The 14,610-nt window shown below is 39.2% G+C and overlaps 1 protein-coding gene across 3 annotated transcripts in view; it reads right to left on the bottom strand.

Annotated features, from left to right (window-relative positions):
• ELP1 (elongator acetyltransferase complex subunit 1) overlaps positions 1-14,610 on the bottom strand; it is a 90,172-nt gene that overhangs the window by 26,343 nt on the left and 49,219 nt on the right. For all 3 annotated transcript variants that reach the window (XM_056569725.1, XM_056569737.1, XM_056569730.1), the window contains exons 21-28: positions 13,125-13,203; positions 12,961-13,040; positions 12,745-12,882; positions 12,296-12,381; positions 11,724-11,869; positions 7,817-7,940; positions 7,379-7,476; positions 42-243 (exon numbers count right to left, since the gene is read on the bottom strand). In XM_056569725.1, coding sequence (XP_056425700.1) covers positions 42-243; positions 7,379-7,476; positions 7,817-7,940; positions 11,724-11,869; positions 12,296-12,381; positions 12,745-12,882; positions 12,961-13,040; positions 13,125-13,203 — 953 coding nt within the window. The remainder of the gene's footprint in view (positions 1-41; positions 244-7,378; positions 7,477-7,816; positions 7,941-11,723; positions 11,870-12,295; positions 12,382-12,744; positions 12,883-12,960; positions 13,041-13,124; positions 13,204-14,610) is intronic.

Genomic DNA, 14,610 nt, shown 5'->3' with positions numbered 1-14,610 from the left:
ATAACACTACATACAACTGACATGTAAGGTGGCACACTCACCTGATACGGTCCTAGCCAAAGCAGCCATTTTTTCCTCTGAGTATTGCAACTGAGAAGCTATGGATAAGATATGCTGCCAACTACTACATGCAACAAAAGCATCAAGAGCCTTCTCAAGACTACCACAGCGAGCGTAGATCAGGCCAGCTTGTTCATAGCCATGTCTTGAAAGCATATGGTCTCCATAGGCATCATTAATAGCCTGAAAGATAACAAAGTGTGGTGAACCAGGAAGCGACCACTGAGCCATCTACTAAATAATATCTAAATTGCTGCCATCTAGTGTCCTTTTTGAGACTGCTGCCTTATTCCTAACTACTTTCTTCTGAATTGTTGTCTTTTTATGCCTATGTTCTGCCCTTGTTGGGTTTTTAATACCCTGACCATTACCTGGTTATTTCTGCACTATGGCTATCAATATTATTTTTCTTAGTTGGAATGTGAGAGGGCTGAGTAATCCTTATAACAGTCTGCCGTTGGTTATTGGCACCCTCACCTATTTGAGTGCTGACAACTTACCCTTCCTACACAAAGCTTGGGTCAGACTCGGTTATTACTCGACTCACACTGGCTATTCACAGGGATTGAGTGTACATGTGTACAGATCTATCCTGTTAGAATGTCAGGGATCTTGTGTGGATGCGGATTGCAGGTACATTTGTTTGCATTGTCACTTTTATTCTATTGAGTATATATATCCTCATTGTTGTGTATATGTCCCTTCCATATTCCTTTTCAAAATATTTTTATTACATTTTTCAATAAATAATAAAGAAAAGTTTCAGATATGTGCACATTGTTATTCCTAGGTTATAACTAGAGATGAGCGAACTTACAGTAAATTCGATTCGTCACGAACTTCTCGGCTCGGCAGTTGATGACTTTTCCTGCATAAATTAGTTCAGCTTTCAGGTGCTCCGGTGGGCTGGAAAAGGTGGATACAGTCCTAGGAAAGAGTCTCCTAGGACTGTATCCACCTTTTCCAGCCCACGGGAGCATCTGAAAGCTGTACTCATTTATGCAAGATAAGTCATCAACTGCCGAGCCGAGAAGTGCGTGCCGAATTGAATTTACTGTAAGTTCGCTCATCTCTAGTTATAATGCTAATGATAATTATGTGATTAATGTTATAATCAACTTGATTATAAAAATTATATTAACCATTTTGGAATACTAACAATCCTTCAAAGTATAACAATGGAAAATATAGGGGGAGATTTATCAAAACCTGTGCAAAAGGAAAAGTTGCCCAACTGCCCATAGCAACCAATCAGATCGCTTCTTTCATTTTGCAGAGGCCTTGTTAAAAATGAAAGAAGCAAGTTGATTGGTCGCTATTGGGGCGACTTTTCTATGACCTATAAAGTATTATGCCCCTTCCATATTCCGCTGTAGCGATCCGTGATATTATGTCCTGTGTTGATCAGTTCCCAGTAGCCCCTTCACTGTTATTGGGGGACTTAAATAGATGTGGGGTGGATATTGCTTTATGCGATGGCCTTGGCTCTAATTTTGGGGACTTGCTGTTTGAATTAGGACTCTCTGATCTGTGGTGAGTGCGCAATCCTGGAGAAAAGCAATATTCGTGCCATTTTCTCTCACATGAAGCACTCTCTTGTACTGATCTGGCCTTGGCTTCCGGATCGGTATTAAGTGGCCTTTGCTCAATACCAGTGGTCTCCAACCTGCGGACCTCCAGATGTTGCAAAACTACAACTCCCAGCATGCCCGGACAGCCACGGTGTCAACACTGCAGGCATTCGTGTTGACACCGTGGGGTTGAAAGAAGCTGATTTTTTTCAGCTCTTCTTTTCAGAAGAGCTGATTAATTTGATAGTGGAGGAAACCAACCGGTATGCTGAGCAATTCATTGCGGCCAATCCACAGGCATATCATGCTAGGCCTTATCAATGGACGCCAACCAATGCACTAGAGCTCAAAACATTTTTTGCCCTTTTGTTTAACATGGGCATAGTTAAAAAGCCCACAATTCGCTCCTATTGGAGTAATGATATGCTTTACCATACTCCACTGTACCGGTCGGTCATGCCAAGGAATCGGTTTGAAGCCCTCCTCAAATTTCTACATTATGCTAATAATGAAAATTGTCCACCTCCCAGTGATCCAAATTTTGATCGCATATATAAAATTCGGCCCCTTGTTAATTATTTAAATCAAAAATGTTCTGAAGTTTACACCCCAGAAAAAGAGATTGCAGTGGACGAATCTCTTGTGCACTTCAAAGGAAGGTTGCACTTTAGGCAATACCTGCCTAACAAACGGGCCAGGTATGGGGTAAAACTATACGCACAAATTCAGAGTCTATGAGGGGAAAGACTCTAAAATAGAGCCCCCAGAGTGTCCCCCCGTACTAAAAACAACGGGAAAAATAGTATGGGATCTAGTTCACCCCCTGCTAGATCAAGGGTATAACATCTACCTTGATAATTTTTACACTAGCGTCCCATTACTACAATGCCTGTTTGCCAAGGGGACTGTGGCCTGTGGTACCATCAGGCGAAATCAAAGGGATCTGCCTAAAATTTTTGTACGGCAAAAGTTGAAGAAGGGGGAAAGCAAGGCTGTGTGCAAGGACAACATGATGCTTGTGAAGTTCCAGGACAAGCGTGATGTTCTTGTACTAACCACCTTACACCCAGACAGATCCACCCCTGTCCAAGTCCGTGGTACCACAGAGAGTGCCCCTAAACCGGTGTGTATCCAGGACTATAATAAGTTCATGGGAGGGGTGGATCTGTCAGATCAGGCCTTGCAGCCGTACACTGCCCTACGCAAAACTAAGACCTGGTATAAAAAATTGGCACTGCACCTCTTCCAAATTACCATGTACAATTCATTTGTGGTGTACAAACGTGCAGGAAATACATGCACATACCTGCAATTCCAGGAAAATGTTATTAAGGACTTTCTGTTTGGGGATCCGGAAGGGGAGGAAAGCAGAGCCACAGGATCGGAGAACAGAATAGTTCCAGGGCAACATTTTCCTGCGGTAGTTCCCCGTAGAGAATCGGGGAGTAGGCAACAGAAGCGGTGTCGGGTGTGCTCCAAGCGTGGCATTAGAAAATGCACTATATACCACTGTGAGACATGTCCCCACAAACCCGGTCTGTGCATTGAAGACTGTTTTAAAATCTATCACACAACATATGATATCTAATTTTGTCCCCTTTAATTATTTTTAGAATGACTTTGGATAACTCTACCCAATGCACCCTTGGAATGACATGTGAGCAATTCATTTATTTCCCCCTTTTTCTCCACTAAACTATTAAAAAAAACTAATTGGCAAACCCCTAATAAAACTAAAAATTCCCATTATACCCCTAGATGAATACCTTGGCAGGTATAGTTTTATATTTTCAACATTTTGCTAAACCCTTAACAAAAAAAAAAATTCCATTATACCCCTAGATGAATACCTTGGCAGGTATAGTTTTATATTTTCAACATTTTGCTAAACCCTTAACAAAAAAAAAAAATCCATTATACCCCTAGATGAATACCTTGGCAGGTATAGTTTTATTTTCACTATCTTGCTAAACCCCTAAACAAAACTTAAAAAAAATTCCATTATACCCCTAGATGAATACCTCAGCAGGTTCCCGGGGTTCTGGCTCCAAAGGGGCTTCATAAATCCGACATGCCCCCAAAAAATTCTCTCTCCAAATTTTGCTCCTTCCCTTCTGAGACCTGTAGTTCACCAGCAAAGCATTTTACGTGCTTTTATGGGTTATTTCCTTGCTCAAGGGAAATGGGGCTACAAATTTTGGGGTAATTTTTCAGCTATAACCCCTTGTAAAAATGAAATATTTGGGGAAAAACAAGCATTTTAGTGATTTTTTTTATTTTATTTTTTACATATGCAAAAGTCGTGAAACACCTGTGGGGTATTAAGGTTCACTTTACCCCTTGTTACATTCCCCAAGGGGTCTAGTTTCCAAAATGGTATGCCATGTGTTTTTTTTTTTGCTGTCCTGGCACCATAGGGTCTTCCTAAATGCGGCATGCCCCCAGAGCACTTCCAAAAAGCCAAAATGTGACTCCTTCTCTTCTGAGACCTGTAGTGTGCCAGCAGAGCACTTTTCACCCCCATATGGGGTGTTTTCTGAATCGGGAGAAATTGGGCTTCAAATTTTGAGGGGCATTTTCTGCTTTAACCCTTTGTAAAAATGTCAAATTTTTGAGAAACCAAGCATTTTAGGTAAAAAATATATATATTTTTTTACATATGCAAAAGTCGTGAAACACCTGTGGGGTATTAAGGTTCACTTTACCCCTTGTTACGTTCCCCAAGGGGTCTAGTTTCCAAAATGGTATGTCATGTGTTTTTTTTTTGCTGTCCTGGCACCATAGGGGCTTCCTAAATGCAGCATGCCCCCAGAGCAAAATTTGCTTCCAAAAAGCCAAATGTGACTCCTTCTCTTTTGAGACCTGTAGTGCGCCAGCAGAGCACTTTTCACCCCCATATGGGGTGTTTTCTGAATCGGGAGAAATTGGGCTTAAAATTTTGGGGGGCATTTTCTGCTTTAACCCTTTGCAAAAATGTAAAATTTTTGAGAAACCAAGCATTTTAGGTAAAAAATATATATTTTTTTTTACATATGCAAAAGTCGTGAAACCCCTGTGGGGTATTAAGGTTCACTTTACCCCTTGTTACGTTCCCCAAGGGGTCTAGTTTCCAAAATGGTATGTCATGTGTTTTTTTTTTGCTGTCCTGGCACCATAGGGGCTTCCTAAATGCGGCATGCCCCCAGAGCAAAATTTGCTTCCAAAAAGCCAAATGTGACTCCTTCTCTTTTGAGACCTGTAGTGCGCCAGCAGAGCACTTTTCACCCCCATATGGGGTGTTTTCTGAATCGGGAGAAATTGGGCTTCAAATTTTGGGGGGCATTTTCTGCTTTAACCCTTTGCAAAAATGTAAAATTTTTGAGAAACCAAGCATTTTAGGTAAAAAAATATATATATTTTTTTACATATGCAAAAGTCGTGAAACCCCTGTGGGGTATTAAGGTTCACTTTACCCCTTGTTACGTTCCCCAAGGGGTCTAGTTTCCAAAATGGTATGCCATGTGTTTTTTTTTGCTGTCCTGGCACCATAGGGGCTTCCTAAATGAGGCATGCCCCCAGAGCAAAATTTGCTTCAAAAAAGCCAAATGTGACTCCTTCTCTTCTGGGACCTGTAGTGCGCCAGCAGAGCACTTTTCACCCCCATATGGGGTGTTTTCTGAATTGGGAGAAATTGGGCTTCAAATTTTGGGGGGTATTTTCTGATTTAACCCTTTGTAAAAATGTCAAATTTTTGGGAAACCAAGCATTTTAGATTTTTTTTTTTTTTTACATTTGCAAAAAGTTGTGAAACCCCTGTGGGGTATTAAGGCTCACTTAATTCCTTGTTACGTTCCTCAAGGGGTCTAGTTTCCAAAATGGTATGGCATGTGGGCGGTTTTAGCTGTTCTGGCACCATAGGGGTTTCCTAAATGCAACATGCCCCCCAAAAACCATTTCAGAAAAACATACTCTCCAAAATCCCCTTGTCGCTCCTTCGCTTCTGAGCCCTCTACTGCGCCCGCCAAACAATTAACATAGACATATGAGGTATGTGCTTACTCGAGAGAAATTGGGCTACAAACACAAGTAAAAATTTTCTCCTTTTACCCCTTGCAAACATTAAAAAATTGGGTCTACAAGAACATGCAAGTGTAAAAAATGAAGATTTTGAATTTTCTCCTTCACTTTGCTGCTATTCCTGTGAAACACCTAAAGGGTTAAAACACTTACTGAATGTCATTTTGAATACTTTGGGGGGTGCAGTTTTTATAATGGGGTCATTTGTGGGGTATTTCTAATATGAAGACCATTCAAATCCACTTCAAACCTGAACTGGTCCCTGAAAAATATTGAGTTTGAAAATTTTGTGAAAATTTGGAAAATTGCTGCTGAACTTTGAAGCCCTCTGGTGTCTTCCAAAAGTAAAAACTCGTCAATTTTATGATGCAATCATAAAGTAGACATATTGTATATGTGAATAAAAAAAAAAAATGTATTTTGAATATCCATTTTCCTTACAAGCAGAGAGCTTCAAAGTTAGAAAAATGCAAAATTTTCTATTTTTTCGTCAAATTTGGGGATTTTTCACCAAGAAAGGATGCAAGTTACCATAAAATTTTACCACTATGTTAAAGTAGAATATGTCACGAAAAAACAATCTCGGAATCAGAATGATCAGTAAAAGCATTCCAGAGTTATTAATGTTTAAAGTGACAGTGGTCAGATTTGCAAAAAACGCTCTGGTCCTTAAGGCCAAAATGGGCTTGGTCCTGAAGGGGTTAAACAAAATAATCATATGTGGTACCGCCGCGTGCATAAATGTCCGAACTATTAAAATATAAGGTTAGCTAAACCACACGGTCAATGGCGTGCACGTAACAAAATTCCAAAGTCCAAAATTGAGCATTTTTGGTCACTTCACATACCATAAAAATATTAATAAAAAGCGATCAAAAAGTCCCATCAAAACAAAAATGGTACCGATAAAAATGACAGACGACTGCGCAAAAAATTTGCCCTCATAACATACCGTAACCAGAAAAATAAAAAAGTTATAGGGGTCAGAAGATGCCAATTTTAAACCTACTAATTTTGGTACATGTAGTTTATAATTTTTTAAAGTAGTAAAATAAAATAAAACCTATATAAATTGGGTATCTTTGTAACCATATGGACCTACAGAAAAAAAATAAGGTGCAATGTGTAGAAACGGGAGTCCCCAAAATTAAAAAAATTGTGTTTCTTTTTTATTTCACCCCACAAATATTTTTTTTTTGGTTTTGCCGCAGGTTATATTATAAAATAAGTGATGTCATTGCAAAGTACAATTGGTGACTCAAAAAAGAAGCCCTTATATGGGTCTGTAGGTGCAAAATTAAATGCGTTATGATTTTTAAAAGGGAAGGAGGAAAAAACAAAAATGCAAAAATGAAAATTTGCGTCCTTAAGGTGAAAATAGGCTGAATCCCTAAGGGGTTAAAAAAAAAATTATGCCAAAAGGATTTTAACTTACCAATGTGGATGGAATGGTGTATTTATTCTTAAAAAAAAAATATTTGGCTGCTGCCTCCATTAAATATTTCACTTTTATTAAATATGGTAATAGGCAGCATATTAACCAAGACAGGTCTGCTTTCCTATTAGCTCAAACAGCACAAAAGTGTTGAGGTCTCTCTGTCCCTTGCACCAGTGACAGCTATGTATGCCGACTATTATGTATGTATTATGTATGCCGAAATTAATATTTCTTTAACACTATGCTTACTCACTTTATATTCACTAGATCCAACAGGATGAAGTTTTAGGGCTTCAGTGTAGAGATTTTGATCTTTAACCAAGTTTAAAAACTCAATGAAATGCTCTGGTCCTATGGTAACAAGAAAATTAAAAGTTATACAGGTGTATGCACACTACAGCAAAAAACTGTCATATATCCCCCAATTATTACCACTGCTAAAACCAGCAGGGCTACTAAAGCTAAATACTTGGGCCTCATCAGCTGTCATTATCTATGCCAAAAATGGAACACAAAGATGTAAAGGGGTCAAAGTGCTTCACCAAAGTGCAAAACAATACAACCAGAATGCTATAGAAGTGCCTCCATTCTAGCCACAGCCGAAAAGTTACAAGTATGATCCTGCAAATTGTAATTTCTACTGCACGTGTGAATGTTTTCATAGAGTAAGCGATATAGACAAGACTATTACCACATCTGCTGAGATGTTCCAGAGCTTTCTTATATCTTTTCAAGTGCTTGTCGATGGTATATCTTTGATAATTGGTTTCCATTTTCTTCAGTGTGTTGAGAAATGGAAGATATTCTTTTGGGTCCTGTGACAAAAGCAACATTAAGTCCCTCTGTTATTAAGCATTAATATGGACTGAGCAAATGCAAGTCTTCAAAATGGAAAGCAAGGTAGCCATTTACAAAAAAATAAATAAAATAGTGAGAAAAAGTCTAGTGTGAAAAAGGTGTGGTTTACATAAAATGATGAGGGTTTTGACTACACATACATTAATACTAAAGACATACACTGAACTATATGATTAAACTAGCACTGAACTACATTGCCCAAGGTTTATACTTAGTGCCTGTCCACACTTCAGACATTCAGTCAGCGAAATTCTGTATGCAGCAGGCGCCGCCGAAATCATTAGCAGTAGGACTGGGTGGACGTCCATTCTGCTGGTGAAATTACGCTATGGAAATTGCACAGTATGCACAGAGCAGCAAAATCCCATTGAAAACAAAGGGACTCTGCTGCAACCGAAATTTCGCCATCTGGTTGTCTGCAGTGTGGTCAAGCCCTAAAGCTGGTTTTCACAACAATAAGAAAGCCACTAATCTTGGTCACCTTGCACTGCCACAGCCACTGTCTTCTCCCTCCCCCTCCTGTGTGTATCTTAGTCCAGAGGCCACCAAGTTCTTTTGTTTGCTTATGCCTTCTTAGGCTGGGTTCACACTACCTTTTCTCCCATACGGGAGCGCATACAGCAGGGGGGAGCTAAAACCTCTCGCTCCCGTATGCCTTCGTATGCGCTCCCGTATGTCATGCATTTAATGAGCCGGCCGGAGTGAAACGTTCGGTCCGGTCGGCTCATTTTTGCGCCGTATGCGCTTTCACAACCGGACCTAAAACCGTGGTTGACCACAGTTTTAGGTCCGGGGGAAAAGCGCATACGGCGCAAAAATGAGCCGACCGGACCGAACGTTTCACTCCGGCCGGCTCATTGAAATGAATGACATACGGGAGCGCATACGAAGGCATACGGGAGCGCGAGGTTTTAGCTCCCCCCTGCCGTATGCGCTCCCGTATGGGAGAAAACGTAGTGTGAACCCAGCCTTACACAAAATGATTCAAAAAGGATGGTGCAACATTATATCCTCAATATTCCTAACAGAGAACACAAATTAACATTAAATGACACTATCTATCTATAACACTATCTACACTATCTATCCAAGTTTTATCCATATACTAGTAATGTTCAAAGTGATTTCCATTGGTGACACCGCAGACGTCTAGGCGGTAGTCCAGTTCTATCCAGACATATGCCAGCATATTTTTAAATATGGACTCCGCTGTTCCAGTGATGTGTTGTCTCGGTTGTTCAGATCCTGTGGCTGGTGGGGAAGATACACTAAGTAACTTATATAGCCCACATAAAGAAGTGACAGGGTGTTAGATCTGGCTTTAGTGGAGGCCACAACATTGATGAACAGTGTTTTTGGCGCAGCCAATCCAACGTTCCCCTAGAGTCTCCTTTAGGTATTGTTGAACGTGAAAAAGTGTTTGTGGAGGTGCACCATCCCTATTCAAATTTGGCTCTTGAAAATCAAAGCTTTGCTGCTATTGGTTGTTTTGAGCAACTAAGTCCGTTTTGCTTTGATTTTCAGTTACTGGCCATTTACTTTTGCACCATCCTTCTTGAAGCCCCTGTATTTAACCCCTTAATGACCACGGACGTAAATGTATGTCCTGGCTTGGCGGTACTTTGCGCACCAGGACGTACATTTACGTCCTGTGTATGACCGCGAGCATCGGAACGGTGCTCTCATCATACACGGCAGGTTCCGACTGCTATCAGCAGCCGGGGACCCGCCGGTAATGGCCGACATCCGCGATCACGCGGATGTCCGCCATTATCCCCTCAGATGCTGTGATCAATAAAGATCACGGCATCTGCGGCAATGCGCATGTTAAAATAGATGATCGGATCGCCCGCAGCGCTGGGGCGGCAATCCGATTATCTGTAATGGCAGACGGAGGTCCCCTCACCTGCCTCCACCCGTCTCCTCGGGTCTTCTGCTCTAGTCTGAGATCGAGCAGACCAGAGCAGAAGATAGCCGATAATACTGATCAGTGCTATGTCCTATACATAGCACTGAACAGTATTCGCAATCAGATGATTGCTATTAATAGTCCCCTACGGGGACATAAAAAGTGTTTTTAAAAAAAGTGAAAAAATGTAAAAATAAAAAGTTTAAAAAAAGTGAAAAATCCCCTCCCCCCATAAAAATGAAAAGTTTTTCCCATTTTACCCCCAAAAAGCGTGAATTAGTTTTTCTTTCATAAACATATTTGGTATTGCCGGGTGCGTAAATGTCCGAACTATCAAAATATAATGTTAATGATTCGTACGGTGAATGGCGTAAACGTAAAATATAAAAAAAAAAGTCCAAAAATGCTGCTTTTTTTGTCACATTTTATTCCCCAAAAAATGTATAAAAAATTATCTAAAAGTTTTATATATGCAAATATGGTATCAATAAAAAATACAGATGACGGCACAAAAAATGCCGCCCTATATAAGGAAAAATGAAAACGTTATAGGTGGTCAAAATAGGGCAATTTTAGATTACTGATTTTGTACAAAAAGTTTTAGATTTTTTTTAAGCGGTACAAAAATATAAAATATATAGCCATGTGTATCATTTTAATCGTATTGACCCAAAGAATAAAGAACACATGTCATTTCTACAGTAAAGTGTACAGTGTGAAAACAAAACCCTCCAAAATGTGCAAAATTGTGGTTTTCATTTAAATTTCCTCCCTAAAAAAATATTTTTTGGGTTTCGCCGTTACAAAGTACAATTGGTCATGCAAAAAACAAGCCCTTATATGGGTTTGTAGATGGAAATATAAAAGTTATGGATTTTAGAAGGCGAGGAGGAAAAAACGAAAACGCTAAAATTAAATTGGCCTGGTCCTTAAAGGGGTACTCCGGTGAAAAACTTTTTTGTTTTGTTTTTTAAATCAACTGGTGCCAGAAAGTTAAACAGATTTGTTAATTACTTCAATTAAAAAACCTTAATCCATCCTATACTTATTAGCTGCTGAATCACGAGCACAGTGCTCTCTGCTGACACCTCTGTCCATTTTAGGAACTGTCCAGAGCAGCATAGGTTTGCTATGGGGATTTCCTTTTACCCTGGACAGTTCCTAAAAATGGACAGAGATGTCAGCAGAGAGCACTGTGCTTGTGATTCAGCAGACAGCTCTGTGTTTCAAACGGAAAAGAATTTCCACTGTAGTATTCAGCAGCTAATAAGTACAGGAAGGATTAAGATTTTTAATAGAAGTAATTTACAAATCTGTTTAACTTTCTGGCACCAGTTGATAAAAAAAAAAAAAAAAAAAGTTTTTCACCGGAGTACCCCTTTAAGGTTAAAATGGGCTTGGTCCTTAAGGGGTTAAAACGGTAATTATGTATGATCTTAATTTTTCAGATACTATTTTCTTTGGATTGCTATCTAATTCTCATCTCTTTTTAGAGATGATTGTATTCTACATATTGTTCTCCCTTTCTGGGATTTATTTTGTTCTTTTAAAATATCAATAAAAAAAACACACAGTAAAAAAACAAAAAAAAAACAGTAACCTTTACAATAAAAGTATAAGATAAAAGTATATTACCCATCATGTTCTGTAAATTAGGGATGGATTATCTAACAAATATGGCAAACCTCTTTTTACCTCACAATTTGGTCTAAAATGTCTTCCAAAAGTGAAGTTCCCCTACACTTTGAATGTGAAAATACCCCCCCACCGCATAAGTACAATGATCCGCATCTACAAATCATTAGGAAAGTCAAATATAAATCTCATTGACCTTTTGTGACTTTTCTGCAACCATAATGACTAAATCAAAGTCATATGTCCCAAGAGAATGATCATAAAGCTCATTGACATCCACAAGGAAAAGCAGATACTTCAAGGCTTCCTCTGCACTCACGGCATCTGGAGATGGTGGGCTCTCTGTAGAATAAAAAGGTATCTACCATAATTCAAGCCAAATAAATACAGTGTGCCAAAGCATCAGGAGTAGAGATGAGCGAACTTACAGTAAATTTGTTTCATCACGAACTTCTCGGCTCGGCAGTTGATGACTTATCCTGCATAAATGAGTTCAGCTTTCAGGTGCTCCGGTGGGCTGGAAAAGGTGGATACAGTCCTAGGAAAGAGTCTCCAGCCCACCGGAGCACCTGAAAGCTGAACTCATTTATGCAGGATAAGTCATCAACTGCCGAGCCGAGAAGTTCGTGACAAATCGAATTTACTGTAAGTTCGCTCATCTCTAATCAGTATGTCACTGAATCTTGCAAAAAAAAAGGATTGTGTAAAAAACTGAATTCTAGCTTTCAAGATGAAAGCTGGGGAAAAATGACAGGTGGCAAATCTTACCTCTGAGCTCATGGACTTTCTGGAGAGCAGTTTCCAGCAATGGAGTTGTCTTTCTGACATACGATGTGAGTATTGATAAACAGTATCTAGACAGGTTAAAAACAAAAGAGCAAGAGATTACCTATACCACAGCCTGAAGACAACTGTTGGATAGAGCAAGCACAGATCACTAAACAGTTACAGACATAACCTTATTTACCACAAAGTAAACATATTCTAGGTCACTGAAATTCAATTACACAATTATTATCTCCGAAGGTAGACTTGATCAAACATATAGGAACGCAAATGGTAGTAGAACAGGCAAACATATAAAATGGGCCATAATTCTACAGCCTGCAATATACCCCTTTATATACAGCTTGCAGCAAAACTACAAAGATGTTATAAACTTGTTTAGCATTATTCGGCCAGAATATCTCCGGAAAATCTTAGCAACTTGTACATACTTTTGCGGATTAAGTTTTTCCATGGATGCTCTCATTATATCACAGATGATATCAATTTTTCTGTCTCCTAATTTTTTGGAAGAAGAGGCTGGAGGTGCTGAATGAGTAGGATACATTGTGGTCGTTACATCTTCTTCTCTGTAAACAAAGAGGCACGATTACAATTCATCTCATAATAGAATAGAATAATCATTTTCTATAGTAAGATTTACTTACTTGATTTCAGTCAGAAACAAATTTATATCATTGACAGAATCGATCTGCTTTACAAATAGGTCCACATTGTCCAAGAAAGCCTTTAAACCATGATAAAGAGTAGAGCTGATTATTACGTTTTCAGTTATCTGAATCAATGGAAGATGAAAAAAAGAAAGACATACCTTTGGATTGTGATCATAAATGAGGTTAAGGTTAATTCGCAGTTTCCGCATACATTCAAATGCATCCCTAAACAGGAGACTGGAAAAATACAGATTTCATGGTAAAAATTGAAAACTGAATTGTGTGGTACTATCCTACATTTATTACAGTTTCTATTCAATAAGCTTAAAGACACGTTGAACACAGGTCTTCTAAAACCCTTAACCCTTGTAAGCTCTCCAGAGACATACGTTTTCGTAACCATTAGTATTCCCCATGAAATGACAATTCTGGAACATCTTTTCTTTATGTGTGGTGCTGCCCTTGTGCAGCACCACACATAAAAAAAAGAAACAAAAACTTTAGAAACATTTAAAAAGTTTTGACCAGCTTTTTTTCCTGCTCATTCTAGTATCTCTAAGACGTGAAAAAAAAATTTCAGTGACATGTACACTTTAAAGGAAATCTGTCAGCTTAAGATCATGCTCAGAGGATGTGCTAAGCCTGCTCCCTCGCTGCCTGGATTGATATACAAAGATTCTCTTCCAGCACTGAGCTGTGTATGTCAATCAATAAAGGCAAAGAGGTGTATGGAAGGACTCAGCACAGGCCTTTTGTTTGACACTTGAGCTCTGAGCATAATCTGCAGCCGACAGATTCCTTTTAAAGGGGCATTCTGGTCTTTAATTCCTGGTAAAATCAATATAAGTGTCAGATTGGGATAAGAAATTGATATACTATAATCCTCCATGGCAGATTTCAACAAATCTGATAGGAAGATAAAATATATTTGATAGGTAGAATAGGGCAGTATTCAATGCTATCCTTTCCATCAAAATGTCACCATTTAGTATATTATCATGTCAAGGAAAATAAGATAAGGTGCCTGTTCATCATGAAGACTGACTGTGGCCATGTTTGATGGACACATCCAGTGTATGCATAAGAACAGATGCATCTCTCTTTGCCCTAAATTACGATGTAGATTGAGCTAACATTTGCTCCATTTTTCGGCATTTATATCAATAAATCTGCTGGAAACTTGCTGTTCTAACTAACTTTTAAAAAGGAGAGAAAAGTCACATATATTTAAAGAGTACCTGTCATCAAACCATATTTTCTAAACTAACTCAGAATATATTCCCTAACACTCCTTTAAAAAGCTCTGTATCATACCGTTCCCCTTGCCCACATTGTATGAGCTCCCGACAGGAGAAAGTGGGTGTTCCCCAGAATGTGAGACGTCACTGCGAAAGCTGTGCCCCGCACACACTTCCTGAGTTTGGTCTCCTGCCAGGCTGGGAGGAGACCAAACTAACTGTTTGACTTGCGCAGGGAACAGAACAGAGCTACCTGGTGGCCGTTTTTTCAATCACATTAAAAACATATAACGGTTAAGAATTTTACAGCGAGTATATAGCAAAGTGTTTTATAATTACATAAGGAAGAATAGATGAAAGGAGATATCCAGTGCTGAAAAACTTATCCCCTATCCTAAGTATAGGG

This window comes from Hyla sarda, chromosome 1 (genome assembly GCF_029499605.1).
Source record: "Hyla sarda isolate aHylSar1 chromosome 1, aHylSar1.hap1, whole genome shotgun sequence".
Lineage (NCBI taxonomy): Eukaryota > Metazoa > Chordata > Amphibia > Anura > Hylidae > Hyla > Hyla sarda.
The sequence above is the reverse complement of the archived record's forward strand: the minus strand, read 5'-3'. Positions and strand labels throughout refer to the sequence as shown.